The sequence below is a fragment of the Aquarana catesbeiana genome, linkage group LG01, assembly GCF_042186555.1.
Source record: "Aquarana catesbeiana isolate 2022-GZ linkage group LG01, ASM4218655v1, whole genome shotgun sequence".
Classification (NCBI taxonomy): Eukaryota; Metazoa; Chordata; class Amphibia; order Anura; family Ranidae; genus Aquarana; species Aquarana catesbeiana.
The window spans coordinates 568,469,784-568,484,858 of NC_133324.1; the positions used below are offsets into that span (position 1 = coordinate 568,469,784).

At 43.3% G+C, this 15,075-nt stretch overlaps 1 protein-coding gene across 3 annotated transcripts in view; it reads right to left on the reverse strand.

The window, feature by feature from the left end:
- Positions 1 to 15,075, reverse strand: part of LOC141106419 (THAP domain-containing protein 5-like) — a 61,969-nt gene that overhangs the window by 12,480 nt on the left and 34,414 nt on the right. For 2 of the 3 annotated variants that reach the window (XM_073597200.1, XM_073597192.1), the window contains exons 5-6: positions 12,635 to 12,714; positions 10,831 to 11,071 (exon numbers count right to left, since the gene is read on the reverse strand). In XM_073597200.1, the coding sequence (XP_073453301.1) occupies positions 10,831 to 11,071; positions 12,635 to 12,714 (321 nt within the window). The remainder of the gene's footprint in view (positions 1 to 10,830; positions 11,072 to 12,634; positions 12,715 to 15,075) is intronic. The other variant, XM_073597209.1, reaches the window with a different exon arrangement.

Consider the following 15,075-nt stretch of genomic DNA (forward strand, 5'->3'; position numbering starts at 1 on the left):
GTCTAGTATGTGACATTGTGGAAAGAGAGTTGCATGCAATTTTCTCCTGTGTTGATGGTAAAGCTGCAAAAAGGGAGCTAGGAAAAAATTGCTATCCTGGGCCAAGTTGGCCAACAACAATGATTGAAAGACTTGGGTTCCTTTAGTTCTGCATATACTCACTGTATAACATCTTTATACTGTAGCAACTGAACAGATGTCACTAAATCACAAAGAGCATTACCTGTCAGATGCCATTGCTGTTTTTCAATTACAGCCATGACAATCAATCTGGAGGTAAAAACCTCCATGAAGTTTGCACTATCCTATTATTGAAAATATGGATATGTTACCATATTATACTAATAATTCTTTCCCCATAGGCAGCAGTAAGCTAATGTTTAATAGAGTGAATTTCCACAAATTTGGATCCATGCATTTTATAAATTAAAAGTAGAAGTCTGGTCTAAACCTAATTTTAAACCTGCTCCCAACCCCATTCTAAGTTCTACACTAACTAGCCTGTAGAGCAGTGGTTCTCAACCTTTCTAGTGCCGTGACTCCTTGATAAAATTTCCCAAGTTGTGGGGACCCATAACAGTAAAATTATTTTCGTAGCGTGGGTTGTCAGCACCCAAGGCAAGACAAGTAATTTGCGCCCCTAACCCACGGACATTTAGCGCTCCCTGAGTCCCTTCCACTCGTGCAGTATTAAAACCCCTTATGGCACATTTTAGAAAGTACCACTCTCTTTGTTCTCCTTTATTTCCCTGTTATGTCTCTCTATCCTAATTTCTTGTTTTCCCCCATCCTTCTCTAGCAGTCTTTTTTGTTCTTTCTCTCCCTTTTTTTTTGTTCCTCCCCCTCTTTTTCTCTCCCTTCCATGTATTCTCTATTTTTATTTCTTCTCTTACTCCTTGGTGGGGGGTGGAAGAATGGGATGAGCGGCAGTGCTGGTGGGGAGTTGGGATCAGTGGCAGTGCTGGGGGGAGTTCTGATCAGCCTACTTAGGTGCTCTTGATCAAGGTCATCTGCTGATCTGAAAACTGTAGTGGGGACTTTTAATGGCAACTATAATCACAGGTAGTGTTACTCACTGTCTCCGGCTTCACTGTGTCTCCATCTCTGTGGTGTCTCGCAGCAATGACACCTATGCCGAAATCAGGAGATAGGGTCTCCTCCAGCCCCTCCCACTTCACATTCCTCACCAGTCAGCTGACCTCTAGTCTCTGCCCCCCAGCCATGCCGTAAACTGAATGGGCAGCGGTGAAGAGGCTGAGTGAGCGGCCGTGGGCTTCAGGAACAGCCCAGCTGGGAAGCCGCAAAAAGGCTGGGAGAGCAGTGCAGGCTTCAGGAACAGCCCAGGATTCGGTGACCCAAATCCAAATGACCAAATTGTCATTTGACCCCCAGGTTGAGAACCACTGCTGTGGAGGAAAGATGTGTATATGTACTTATTCCTTGTGTGCTTTGGTCTAGTCACAGAATCTCCCCAGCGGCCGGCTTCAGGGGAGAGGAGAGATCGCCGACAACGGTTGCAATGCCCGAGTGGTTACGTCACCCATAAGCGTACTATGGGGCATCCATTGTCAACTGTTCCTTCTCTTCTATGAAGCCAGCACTGTGAGTCGATCGGGTGACTGGACAGGAGCGTCCTGGGAATAGATACGTATACAGACCGTTCTATGGAGTAGTTAGAATAGGATTTAGAATGGAGCTCCACTTTAAGTACATACTGAAGCTTTCTGCAGTGCCTCTTTTTTACTTTCAATAGTTTTTTTGAGTTTTAACAGAGAAAACAAGAGTACAAATTGACACGAGAGGATAGTTACCTTACTTATACAACCTGATGAATGCCATAAAAGGTATACAACAGAGTTCTGGTGAAACCATGCTAACCGTTGTGACCATTTCGTTTGAGTCGAGGAGAGGTGTCCTTCAGAGGAAGCAAACATGCGTTCATAAGATCCATGGGTGTGCACCAAGGAGATCACCTTGCTTCTGTTAGGGGCCTCTGGAGATTTCCAGTTGCGTACTATTGTCAGTCTGGCTGCAATGAGAATATGGAAGGCAATACTGCGGGCACCAGGGTGAAAGTTGTCAAGGCCTATACCCAGAAGCGCAAGTTCAGGACAGGGTGTTGTGTCTACTTTGGAGGGTAGTTGGAATATGTTCCTCCAGAAGGAGGACACCCTGGTGCATTCCCATAGGGTGCGATACAACGTTCCTGTAACCCCACATTTTCTCCAACAAAGGGGCAAAGTGGAGATATCAAATGTGTGGATCTGGGCCGGGGTGATGTACCAACGCAGCATAAATTTGTTCACAGCTTCGTGAATGTTGGTGGCTCGAGATGCACTAGCTAACCATTGGAATTTGCTGAAAGATTTGCCTATATCTTTTTCCCACTGTAATAAGGGTTTTAGTTTATTAAAAGATGTTTTGTCCTGTAGAAGGTTGTCATTACCCAATAGGTATCTCCAAGCTCAGGCATGTAGGGATACTTGGAGGTGGGGGTGGCAGAGAAGACAGTGGGTCACTTGTAGATATTTGTAGTAGTCTGTTGGTGGAATTATAAATGTTTTTTGCAGGGATGTAAATGGTTTAAGAAGATTTTCGGTATAGAGATCAGAGATGTAAAATAGGCCTTTGTCTTGCCATGTTTTCAAGGATATATTAGGGATGATTAGAGAGAGTATTTCTATTGGCAAGGGAATGGGACGGGGTGAGTCCCCTTTAGGGGCATGTACGAGCAGGTCAGCAAAGGCCATTGCTGATGCCTTAATAGTAGGGGAGAGAGGCCTGGGACTTGTAAGGATTCGATTTCATACCAAGGGCAGGAGGATTTAGGAGTGAACCAGGTTCTAAGTTGTGCTAGGAGGGATGCTGTGTAGTAATCTTTAATAATTGGAAGCCCCATGCCTCCTGCCAATCTATGTTTCATGAGGTTGACCCGTGAACATCTGACTTTTCCTTCTTGCCATATAAATTTGCCAAGTGTACTTTGTATGGATGTAAAGAAGGATAAGGGGATTGGGATGGGAAGCGTCCTGAAAAGGTAAAGTAATTGGGGTAGTAATAGTATTTTAAACGTTGCTAGTCTACCTGACCAGGGGAGGAAAGTTTTGGAAATCCGATTTAGCTCCTTGGGGAAGGTATTGAGAAAGGGAGTAAATTTAGCCTTAACTAGAGAAGATACTGATTTGGTTAGAGAGACCCCCAGGTAGGAGATATAATCTTTGGCCCATGGGAAGGGGAATTTACCTTGGAGTGTGGTTTGCAAGTCACGTGGTAACCCTAGAGGTAGGATGATTGACTTGGTTTCGTTTACTATATAGTACGATATTTCACCAAATGCAGACAGTATGCGTTGTGCTGAGGCCAGGGAGGGACCAGCGTTAGATAACATAAGTATAACATCATCAGCAAAGACTTATTTTATGCTCACTTGGGCCAATGGTGAATCCAGTTATGTCCATTTGAGATCTGATTTTTTGTGCTAGGGGTTCCATCATGAGATCGAAGTTTAAGGGGGAGAGTTGACACCCTTGTCTTGTGCCACTGGTTATGGAGAACGTTTTGGATAGCATAGAAGAGCAGTAATCATACGCCAAAGGTTGGGAGTATAGTGCCATGATGGCCGTGAGGATGTGGCCTTGAAAATAGGATTTTTATAACAGCCCACCTGTAAAATCCTTTTCTTGGAGTACATCACGGGACACAGAGCCATAGTAGTTACTATGTGGGGGTATATAAGCCACCTTTAGGTGATGGACACTGGCACACCCTAAGACAGGAAGTTCACTCCCTATATAACCCCTCCCATTACTGGGAGTACCTCAGTTTTTGTAGCAAAGCAATATATGTGTATCAAAAGAGGGGAGGGACCTCTGTGTCCCATGATGTACTCCAAGTAAAGGATTTTACAGGTAAGCTGTTATAAAAATCCTATTTTCTTTATCGTACATCTCGGGACATAGAGCCATAGTAGTTACTATGTGGGAAGTCCTAGAGCAATACTATCTGAGAGGAGGGAGACCCAAACAAAAGTAGGGCACCATCAGACCTGAGAACCTATACTGCTGCCTGCAGCACACTGCGCTCAAAGGCGATATCCTCATGCCTTTTTACATCCACCTGATAGAATCAAGTATATGTATGGACTGAAGACCAAGTTGCGGCCTTGCAGATTTGAGCCATGGAGGCTTGGTGATGCACTGCCCATGAAGCACTAACAGCCCTGGTGGAGTGCGCTTTGATTTGAAAAGGTGGAATCTTCCACTTCAAACCATAAGCTTGAACAATTACTTGCCGAATCCACTTAGAAATAGTAGATTTTGATGCTGTCTGTCCTCTTTTAGGACCTTCAGGCAACACAAACAAAACATCAGTTTTTCGAATTTGAGCAGTCGCCTTCAAGTAGACTTTGACTGCTCTCACCACATCAAGAGAATGTAACGACTTTTCTTCCATAGATCAAGGTTCTGGAAAAAACAAAAAGGTAGAACAATATCCTGCTTTAGATGAAAACCTGACACTACCAAGTTAGGATGAGGAAGCAATACTACTCTTCCTTGTGAATAATCAAATATGGCTCTTTACAAGAAAGAGCAGCCAACTCTGATACCCTTCTTGCAGAAGATACGGCTACCAGAAAAACTAGCTGCCTTGTCAAAAGGACCAAGGGAATATGTCGTATCGGCTCAAAAGGCTGTTTCTGTAATGCCGACAGAACTAAATTCAAGTCCCAAGGGTTCAGGGGTGACCTAACCGCTGTATTAATCCGTGTTACCCCCTGTATAAAGCTACGGACCAAAGAATGCAAAGTAAGTGGTCGTTGAAACAACACAGATAAGGCCAAGACCTGGCCTTTGATAGTACTCAGGGCCAGCTTCATCTCTAACCCCATTTGCAGAAAGGCAAGGATTCTTCCTATGACATACTTTCTGGGATACAATGTAAAGGGGGGATGATTAATGCGCTACCCAAAAAAGTGAATAAAACAAAAGCTGCTACAAACCATGTGACCAAAATGCAAATAAATAATAAATAAATTGTAGCACTAAAAAACACATATATATGAACAGAATGTCTCTGTAAACATAAAAATATGTCCCAATAATGACGTGTTGTCAAAAAATGGTGGTCCACAGCGAATGGGTGCAATGTGAAAGTTCCTTCTGCTTCCCAAATATCAACTCAGATGTCATCAAAATGATAAGTAGATAGGGTACGCTTACCGGAACTGTTGGATTCTACTGTCGTTAGCATAGAATCACTCGAGCTGTATGCCACCAAAGGCAGATGTATGAAGTGGTCGAGGATGAATGGAGCCTCTGCAAGGCCAAGATGTCATCTCTGGATCCCCAGGAGAGAGACCAAGACTGGTTCCAAGGTTGAAACTGTTTCTCAAATCCCGGAAGTATGTAGAAAAAAAGAGGGATGCCTCCACATAGTGTAAATCAGGGTTATTTATTACTAAAAAAACGCAGTACATAAAAGTGATCACGGAAAAAGCAGGCACTATACAGGGTAATAAGCCGCTCTATGCATTTCGATCAAAAGACCTTCAACAGGGGCTGTTGAAGGTCTTTTGATCGAAACGCGTCTTTTGATCGAAACGCGTAGGGCGGCTTATTACCCTGTACACTGCCTGTTTTATCCGTGATCATTTTTATGGACTGCGGTTTTTTAGTGATAAATAACCCTGATTTACACTATGTGGAGGCATCCCTCTTTTTTTCTACATACTTCCGGGATTTGAGAAACAGTTTCAACCTTGGAACCAGTCTTGGTCTCTCTCCTGGGGATCCAGAGATGACATCTTGGCCTTGCAGAGGCTCCATTCGTCCTTGACCACTTCATACATCTGCTTTGGTGGCATACAGCTCGATTGATTCTATGCTAACGGCAATAGAATCCAACAGTTCCGGTAAGCGTACCCTATCTACTTATCATTTTGATGACATCGGAGTTGATATTTGGGAAGCAGAAGGAACTTTCACATTGATTGCACCCATTCGCTGTGGACCACCATTTTTTGACAACACGTCATTATTGGGACATATTTTTATGTTTACAGAGAAATTCTGTTCATATATATGTGTTTTTTAGCACTATAATTTATTTATTATATACTTTCTGGGATGCCAACCCCTGGATTCACACCTGGAAACATATGCCTTCCAGACTCTATAATATATGATTCTAGAGGCCGGCTTCCTTGCATTGATCAAGGTAGCTACCACTGAACCTGACAGCCCACGCTTCTTCAGAATGTGGGTCTCAATAGCCAAACCGTTAAATTTAGCGTTTGTAAGGTAGGATGGAATACCAGACCTTGCAAGAGCAGGTCCGGACGTGGTGGTAGGGTCCATGGGTCCCCTACCGCCATCTTTATGATCTCTGAATACCAAGATCTTCTGGGCCACAAGAATCACCGACTTCCCTTCCTGCTTGATCCTGCGAAGAAGTTGTGGAAACAGCAAAATAGGAGGGAATGCATAAATCAGTGAAAACTGATCCCACGGGACCACCAAGGCATCCATTCCGCATGCTAGCAGATCCTTTGTTCTTGACACAAAGTTGTCGATCTTCTTGTTGAACATGGACGCAAACAGGTCTACGTCCGGGATCCCCCATTTCTGGCATATTGCCAGGAAGATAGAGGTGAAGGGCCCATTCTCCCGGGAACAACTGCTGGCGACTCAAGTAGTCCATCTGTCAATTTTCTATTCCTGGAATGAAGACTGCCAATAGGCAAGGTTCATTGTTTTCTGCCCAAGTTAGGATATGATTCACCTCTCTCTGGGCCGCACAACTTCTTGTACCCCCTTAGTGATTGATACAGGCCACTGCTGTGGCATTGTCGGATTGGATCCTGATAGGACAATTCCGCAACCTGAATGTCCAGGCCCTCAGAGCCAAGCGCGCTGCCCGAATTTCTAGAATGTTGATGGGCAAGGTCCTTTCTGTTCTCGACCATTTCCCTTGGACAGTCGCCTCTTCCAGGACTGCTCCCCATCTGGCTGACATCTGTTACCACCTTCCAGGTAACTGGTAGGAAGGATTTTCCCTTCTGCAAATTTTTCATTATAAACCACCAACTGAGGTTCTGGCGCACCTTTGGAGACAGACCCATTGGGAAATCTAGAGCTTGGACCTTCTTGTTTCAAGCCGATAGGATACTGTTTTGCAGCAGTCTCGAATGAAACTGAGCGTAAGGAACGGCCTCGAATGAGGCCACCATCTTTCCCAACAACCTCATGCAAAGCAGAATAGAAGGATTCTTCTTTGCTTTGACCACCTGAATCAGTTCCTTTATGGAGCTGATCTTTGCCTGGGGCAAGAATATCCTTTTCTGGGCTGTATCTATGATCAGACCCAAGTATTCTAATCTCCTTGATGGTTTTAAGGAAGATTTCTCTAGGTTGAGAATCCAACCTAGGTATTCCAGGTAGTTGACTGTAGTGACCATACTTTGGTCTAAGCAGGCTACCGAATGGTCTATCAAGAGCAGATCGTTTAGGCAAGTTATAATTGTTATACCTTGGACCCTTAATCTGGCCAGAGGAGGGGCCAGGACCTTTGTAAACACCCGAGGTGCAGTAGCTAGACCGAAAGGCAGAGCTACAAACTGAAAATTAAGATTTTCTACCTCGAAAACGTAGATATTTCTGGTGAGCGGGAAAAATAGGCACATGGAGGTATGCATCCTTGATGTCGATTGACGCCAGAAGTTCTCCCCCTTGTAGGATGGAGACAACTGATCGGATTAACTCCATGCGAAAAGAGCGGATATTCAGGAACCGCTTTAGATCCTTGAGATCTAGAATGGGTCTGACATCTCCATTTGGTTTTGGCACCGCGAAAAGGTTTGAATAAAACCCCAACACCTGCTCTTCCATGGGGACCACCATGATCACTTTTTGAGACAAAAGATGGTCCAATGCTTGAAAGAGAGACTTCTTTTTCTCTGGATCCTTGGGAACGTTTGATCTGAGAAAACGAGGAGACGGGAATTCTTGGAACTCTAGTTTATACCCTAGAGTTATTGAGGAAATCACCCATCTGTCTCGACACTCTTTCTGCCAGACCCTTGAGAACTGCAGATGTCTTCCCCCCACTCGAGCGAGCGGGGGCGCCCCTTCATAAGGGGGCTTTAGTATTTTGTCTTGTAGCTTTCTTTCCCCAGGACTTCTTTTGTCCCTGGGGTTGACCCTGAGGTTTACCTCTTGAATCTGACGGCGGAGGCCGTCGTGACTGCCTGGAGGCTGATGTCCCTGGCACTGGAGAAGGAGCTCATTTAAATGAAATAAGTTTACTGTTTTTCTTAACTGGCAAAAGGGTACTTTTTCCACTAGAAATTTTTTGGATGTATTTATCCATATCATCCCCAAACAGCCGTTCACTGCGAAAAGGAGAACTAGCCAGGAGTTTTTTGCATGGCGCTTCGGCTGACCAATTTTTCAGCCATAGGATTCTACACATATGCACCAGCCTAAGCATAAGGAGCGAGGCCTGAAGAATAGAATCTCTCATAGCGTCAATTGTCATAAACCCCCTGGTAGCTTGGATAAATCCTGGGCCTGCTGATCAGGGATAATCTTGAGCACCTGTTTCAACTGGTCTTTCAAGGATTGACATACACTAATTGCTGCCACTGCCAGTTGAATTACTGAACCTGCCAAAAAAATGCGTTTAACAGGATTTCCAATTTCTTATCAGTTGGATCCCTAAGTATTTGAGCATTGTCTACTGGACAAGTTAAACTTTTATTTTGTTACGGTGTTGAGTTGTCTGGGACGTTGAAGGGCGTGTTGCGACAGATCCGCAAATAGTTGTAGTTGAGAGTATGGATCAGGCAAGGTGCCCTTTGCTCTTGCTCTAGTCCGCGAGGCCAGACGCCACGGACTAGGCCGAAGCCGTGGCCTCGCCTAGAAACTCCTGCCTGCAGCTCCCCAGGTCCGGCGCTGACACCACGCCGGTCCTGAGGAGCTGTGGGCAGGAGTTTTTAGGTGAGGCCACTGCTTCAGCCTAGTCCGCGAGGCCGGACGCCGTGGACTAGGCCAAAGCAGCGGTCTCGCCTAAAAACTCCTGCCCGCAGCTCCTTAAGGACCGGCGCGGTGTCCATAAAAGAAAAAATAAAAAAAAAAAATAAAAAATAAAAACACTCGATTCGAATCGGGTTTTTAAAAAAAAAAAATATCGCAGCGGGTAGCCAAATGTGAAGGGTTGCCATATGTGACGAAACACTGGCCGCAGCGCCATCTTAGCGGCGCCGTTCGGCCGGTTGATACACGAATTCTGCCAGTTTCCTCGGATGACGGTCCCCCTTCCTCTTCAGGGACATGCCGCTGGGCAAGGGGCAGAGATCAAGCAGGGATCGGGTGTCTTATCGAGCCTCGGAAGTGCCGTCAGACGCTGACAACCCCCGATGGATGAGAGGAGCCTGTGTGTTAGGCGCCCATACTGTTCGCATGCCGGCCACGCCCCCTGCAGTGCCTCTTTCATCTGTCCTGAAGACAACTCGTATTTTTGAATTCCTAGTAGCTCAGCAGCGATTGATTCTGTTGAAATTTCTACCACAGCATTGTCACTTGACTTCTCAGTGTGTTCCCCTCTTTCTGCTCTGCTTTTAGTGTGGTAATAAAATTGAAATTAGAACACTGACATATAAACAAGTACATAATCAACCACAGTATTTGTAGCTGCTGACTTTATTTTTTTTTTAAACCGGACTTAACCACTTTAAAAGTATTTTTTTTTGTATTTTGATAAAGTAGAGAAGGATTACATCCCCTCACAGGTTTTTATTACTGTCTGTATCTCCACTTTTTTTAGATTCCCCCTCTTTTTTTCCCCACTTTACCAAAAATGAGTTAAGTGAGCTTTAGGCAAATGTTAACAGACATGAATTTTAATGCAGAATAGACATGCTTTGTCTTTTCTGCCTTAAAGATACTTACCTGCCTGTCTGCCCTTGTACAGTGAGCCACACACACGCAGCTCACTGTACAAATCTGGCGACACCGAATCTGACTGAACTCTCGCATATGTGCGGGAGTGACCTCATCCCAGCCATTGAAAGCGCCTGACAATCGAAACCCAAAAGCCGGCCACAAATCTATCTAAAAATAAAAATGACTATAGATACACTTAATATAGAGCACTATGTTCATCAAGCACTATAGTTAATGCTGATAGTTTGGGTATAAAAATATAATGACCCAGTCCCCTATACATCCTCACACAGTTGTTATGTGTCATTATTTGTTTCCAGCCATATAAGGGTATACCTGTCATAGTAGAAATAGGGGACCTCCGCTGCTTGCCCCTTTCTAAAAATGCAAGTTGTCTGGCTGTATCGCTTATCCATTGGTTTCAATATTTCTCTAACCCAGAACAAGATTGTGGACTAGAAATGTCAAAAGTCTATCTGAACATTTGTTTAATGTTGATGATTCAAAGTGTTGAAGCATGGGGTCAGCATTACGGCCAGACTACTAGCATTATCAGAAGAAGAGCTTAGCAATGGTAGCTTACATGTTTCTCTACTGACAGGTTTCTTTACACTCTATTGAAGAACTCTCATAATTAGATCTAAAGCAGTGACACTTGCGCAAGGAAAGGCAGTTGTCAAAAGAATGTTACAGTGCTCTTCACAAGTCATGTAAAATTTTGCACACAGGCTTTTGAAACACGTTCCACCATGACAAAACCAAATTTTAGGGGGAAGGTCCTAAAAATACTACTCGACTCCTTATCTTTAAAGGTCTAAAAAAGTCTTGCTATAATTCCTGCCAATGTACACAATCACAAGATGTAATATTTCACCACCGCACACCTTACCTGATCTCCATTTTGGACTTCTGTTACATCACCAGTTTTATTTTTCCATTTAGGATTTTTAATAAAGATAGAAGGCACTGCATCATTTCGTAAATGAGGACCCATTGCTTTTGGACACGACATGTAGTCTTTGTCAGTAAAATGATCACTACAGATTATGCTGGATGTGGACGGTTTCCAATATTTACACTGAACTGCTACAGTCCACTTTGACAGACATTCTGGATCATTCAATGGAAACCTGCACATAAATTACAGTTAATCACTATAAATTTTTTACCACTTTTTATAGCTTGGAATTAGGCTTTGTGTAAGTGTCTGATAGAAAAAGTTCAAATTTTGTAATCTGCACTAGAACAGATAAAGGAAAAAAATGGTTGCTTTGGTGCTCTGATACAAATGTGTTGCTAACCAAGAAAGTAAGGTAAAACAAATATATGCAGGAATTAGACTAGCACTAAGAATTATCATGCATGTCTTCAGAATAACCTCTGTTTTCAGTCTTCAGAAAATTCTCAGTTATGTGCACTAAAGAGAAATATATATATATATGACACACATAGAGGTAATCTTGAATTAACACATTACTCACACTGGCAGTGACTATGCTGCAAGAACTCCGCTTTATGGAAACTAGCAATGAAAGAATATAGTGGCTGCCAATGTTGAACACTTTAAGGAAACTGGTAATGAAAAAATATGGTGGCTGCCAGTTGCCTGGTTTTCTTACCGATCCATCAGCTTTAAAATGTACCTGGAAGTATGGAAACCATGACATCTGACTTAAAGCTTACCTAGACTCAGACATCCTTATCTCTTACACAGTGCTAGAAAAGCCAGTTGTGAATAATACAGCACTTACAGTAGGTATTCTGCAGCTGATCTTTTGCCTAGGCCTACTCTGTCATCCTTTATACAGCACTGTGTGGCCACATTAGTAGAAGTGTAAGCTATCACTAGAGAATTCTTCATGTTCCTAGACCCTGCACCTGTAATCCAGTAACTGGAAGCAGTAATGGGTGGGGTATGCCTATCACACTTCTTGTGAAGCTAGAAGAACGGAGGTTGCCTAGGCACTGTAACCTGTAAAAAGGTCCTCTACTATTTATATTGGGGAATTCTGTGCTAAAAAGGTACATATTTTTACTGATTGCTTTACCATATTAAATTATGCTAAAAGATTTTAAAGAGCAACTTCACCTGGCAACCAAAAAAAAAAAAAAACACCTCAGCAGCTGCAAGTATGATAGCTACTGACTTTTAAACAAACACATATGGTACATACCAGCCCATGGGGTCCAGTGCTGTCTTCCTAGCACCCAAAAGCTTTTCAGATTTTTTTTCCCCTGTGCCATAATCTTGATCTCCTGCTGAAGTAGCACAGAGTATGGTCCCAGGAGGCTGCAGGGTGACTGCCCTGCAGCCTCCTGGGATGTGTGACGTGTACCCCAGGAGGCTGCAGGTGAGATGAGTGGGCTGAAGGCTACAGCATCCTCGCCTAAGTGAGGAAAGAGGAAGCGAGAGCAAACCCTACCAAAAAAAAAAGCTGCGCACGTCTCCAAAATAAATTCAAAAAGACCTGATTGTGTAAAAAGGCAACAGGAGGATAAAAATGATGCTAACTTTTATTTAACTTCAGGTTTCTGATCAGAATAAATTATTCCCGAACCTAGAGAAAGCCAAGTAAGATCAGCAATGGCAGCCCCTGTATTTCTCTCTGTACAGGTTTCCTTTAACTAGCACCAGAGGACATTGACAGGTTGTTTTCCCTGACTTTGGAATGTTATAATCCTACATCAATTACCTGAAAAACTTCTTATTGCATCCTTTGAATAGGGCATTACTGCAGCCATATACTACACAGGTCTTCATTGTCATGGTCTCCTTTACAGAGAAAAAAAAAAAAATACAGAAATCACTTTTATAGACGTTTTATTTTTTAATAGAATAGGTAAGTTCTAAGACAATTAGCCTGTGCCTACAAGCAAGCATGTCTTACTGGCCCTATTCTGAGTGTAAACTGCTCAGTGACTACATTCCTAACTGCTTGTCGACTGCCGCATGTAGATATAAGTTGACACAATGACACGGACAGGCCTTTTAAGTGCGCGCGCCCGCCGTGAGCTCCGTGAGTGTAATCGTGTGATCGCAGGTCCCGCGGACTCGATCATCGCAGGTCCCGCGGACTCGATGTCCGCGGGGATACCTGCGATCGTCTCATGGAGAGGAAGAAAGGGGAAATGCTGGGGAAACCAGCATTTCCCCGTTCTGCCTAAAGACACTGACACTGATCACAGCTCCCTGTAATCGGGAGCAGTAATCAGTGTCATGTCACCTGTAGCCCATCCCCCCTACAGTTAGAATCACTCCCTAGGACACACTTAACCCCCACAGCGCCACCTAGTGTTAACCCCTTCACTGCCGGTCACATTTACACAGTAATCAATGCATTTTTAATCGCACTGATCGCTGTATAAATGTGAATGGTCACAAAATAGCGGCAAAAGTGTCCGAACTGTCCGCCATAATGTCGCAGTCAAAAAAAAAAAAAACGCAGATCGCCGCCATTACTAGTAAAAAAAAAAAAATTATTAATAAAAATGCCATAAAACTATTCCCTATTTTGTAGATGCTATAACTTTTGCGCAAACCAATCAATAAACGCTTATTGCGACTTGTTTTACCAAAAATATGTAAAAGAATACGCATCAGCCTAAATGGAGGGAAAAAAAAAGTTTTTTTTATATATTTTTTGGGGACATTTATTATAGCAAAAAATAATGCGTTTTTATCAAAATTGTCGCTATTTTTTTGTTTATAGTGCAAAAAATAAAAACCGCAGAGGTGATCAAATACCACCAAAAGAAAGCTCTATTTGTGAGGAAAAAAAAAGGACGTCAATTTTGTTTGGGAGCCATGTTGCACGATCGTGCAATTGTCACTTAAAGCGACGCAGTGCCGAATCGCAAAAAGTGCTCTGGTCTTTGGCCAGCCAAATGGTCCGGGGCTTAAGTGGTTAACCAAAGTTTCTTGGCTGTACCTTGTCACAGCAAATAGGCATATTAAATTAAGCCAATATAAAGAACCTGTCATGAGCTTAAGAAGTTAACATTGCAAGTGGTGACAGCACTGACTTTAGGATTCCGCTTTGGAAATTGCTCAATGACCATACCAGACTGCCAGAATATTTTTGTAAGACCTGAATATAAACTCTTGAATGTTTGTATTAATGCAGTTTTAGTTCTAAAAGATAATTTATTTGTATTTTCACTTGTCACAACAGAAGTCTAAGGCTGCATTCACACCTGGGCATTTCAGAATGCTCAGGTAAAATAACAAACCACACAACGCAAGTTTCAGATGCACTTTATTTTAATGCGCCAAACTGCCTCACGTGAAGCTTGTCTCTCAAAAAAGTTCAGGAGCTTTTTTTTGTGCGACAAGCTTTACGCAATACGGTTTGCCGCGATTGCAGCACAATCTATCGCGTGACAATTGTGGCAGAATCGCACCGTGTTTTTAGGTGTGAATAAAATGAATGGCATCTGAAATTCGCATTGTGTGATTTTTCATTTTATCAGAGTATTTTGAAATCAGGGGCAGAATCGCCCAGGTATGAATTCAGCCTAGTGGGCCCTTCAGCTTCATGTAGCTTTATAGGCAGGCTGATGTAAACAGACTTGTGCTTGTTTACACCTGCCTACCTACAAGCCTGTCCAGCTCCAGAAGAAAAACATTAAGAAGAACTGTATCTCTTTACATTTTTCCAGACCTAAACATGACAGATCAGAGATAGTCTGATGTAAACTGACTCAAGCCCATTTACATCTGGCTGCCCATAGAGCTATCACGGGTCAGCTGGACACAAACTAAATGGGCATGGATGTAAAAAAAACTGACATCTGCCCCGTTTAACTGTGATTCAGCAGGGGATCCAATCACTGATCCCCTGCTGAACATAACTGAGCAGCTCAATGTGAAACAGCCCTAAGGCTGCAAGTGCAGAAAAGGCACTCAAATATTGTCATATAATAAGGCTGTTGCCAGAACAACATTGGCTTTGCCAATGTTACCCTTCTCGAGCAGCCTGGAGAACGGGTCTCCTGTCAGCCCTGAGCTTTAGGCAGGCCAGCCTCCATAGGACCCTATAGCCAGAGACATTTCTGAGGGTGATTTATTACAGCTACAGCACAAACAGCTATTTCTGACAGTTACAGGAGTAGTCTCAAAGCATAACCTGTCAGA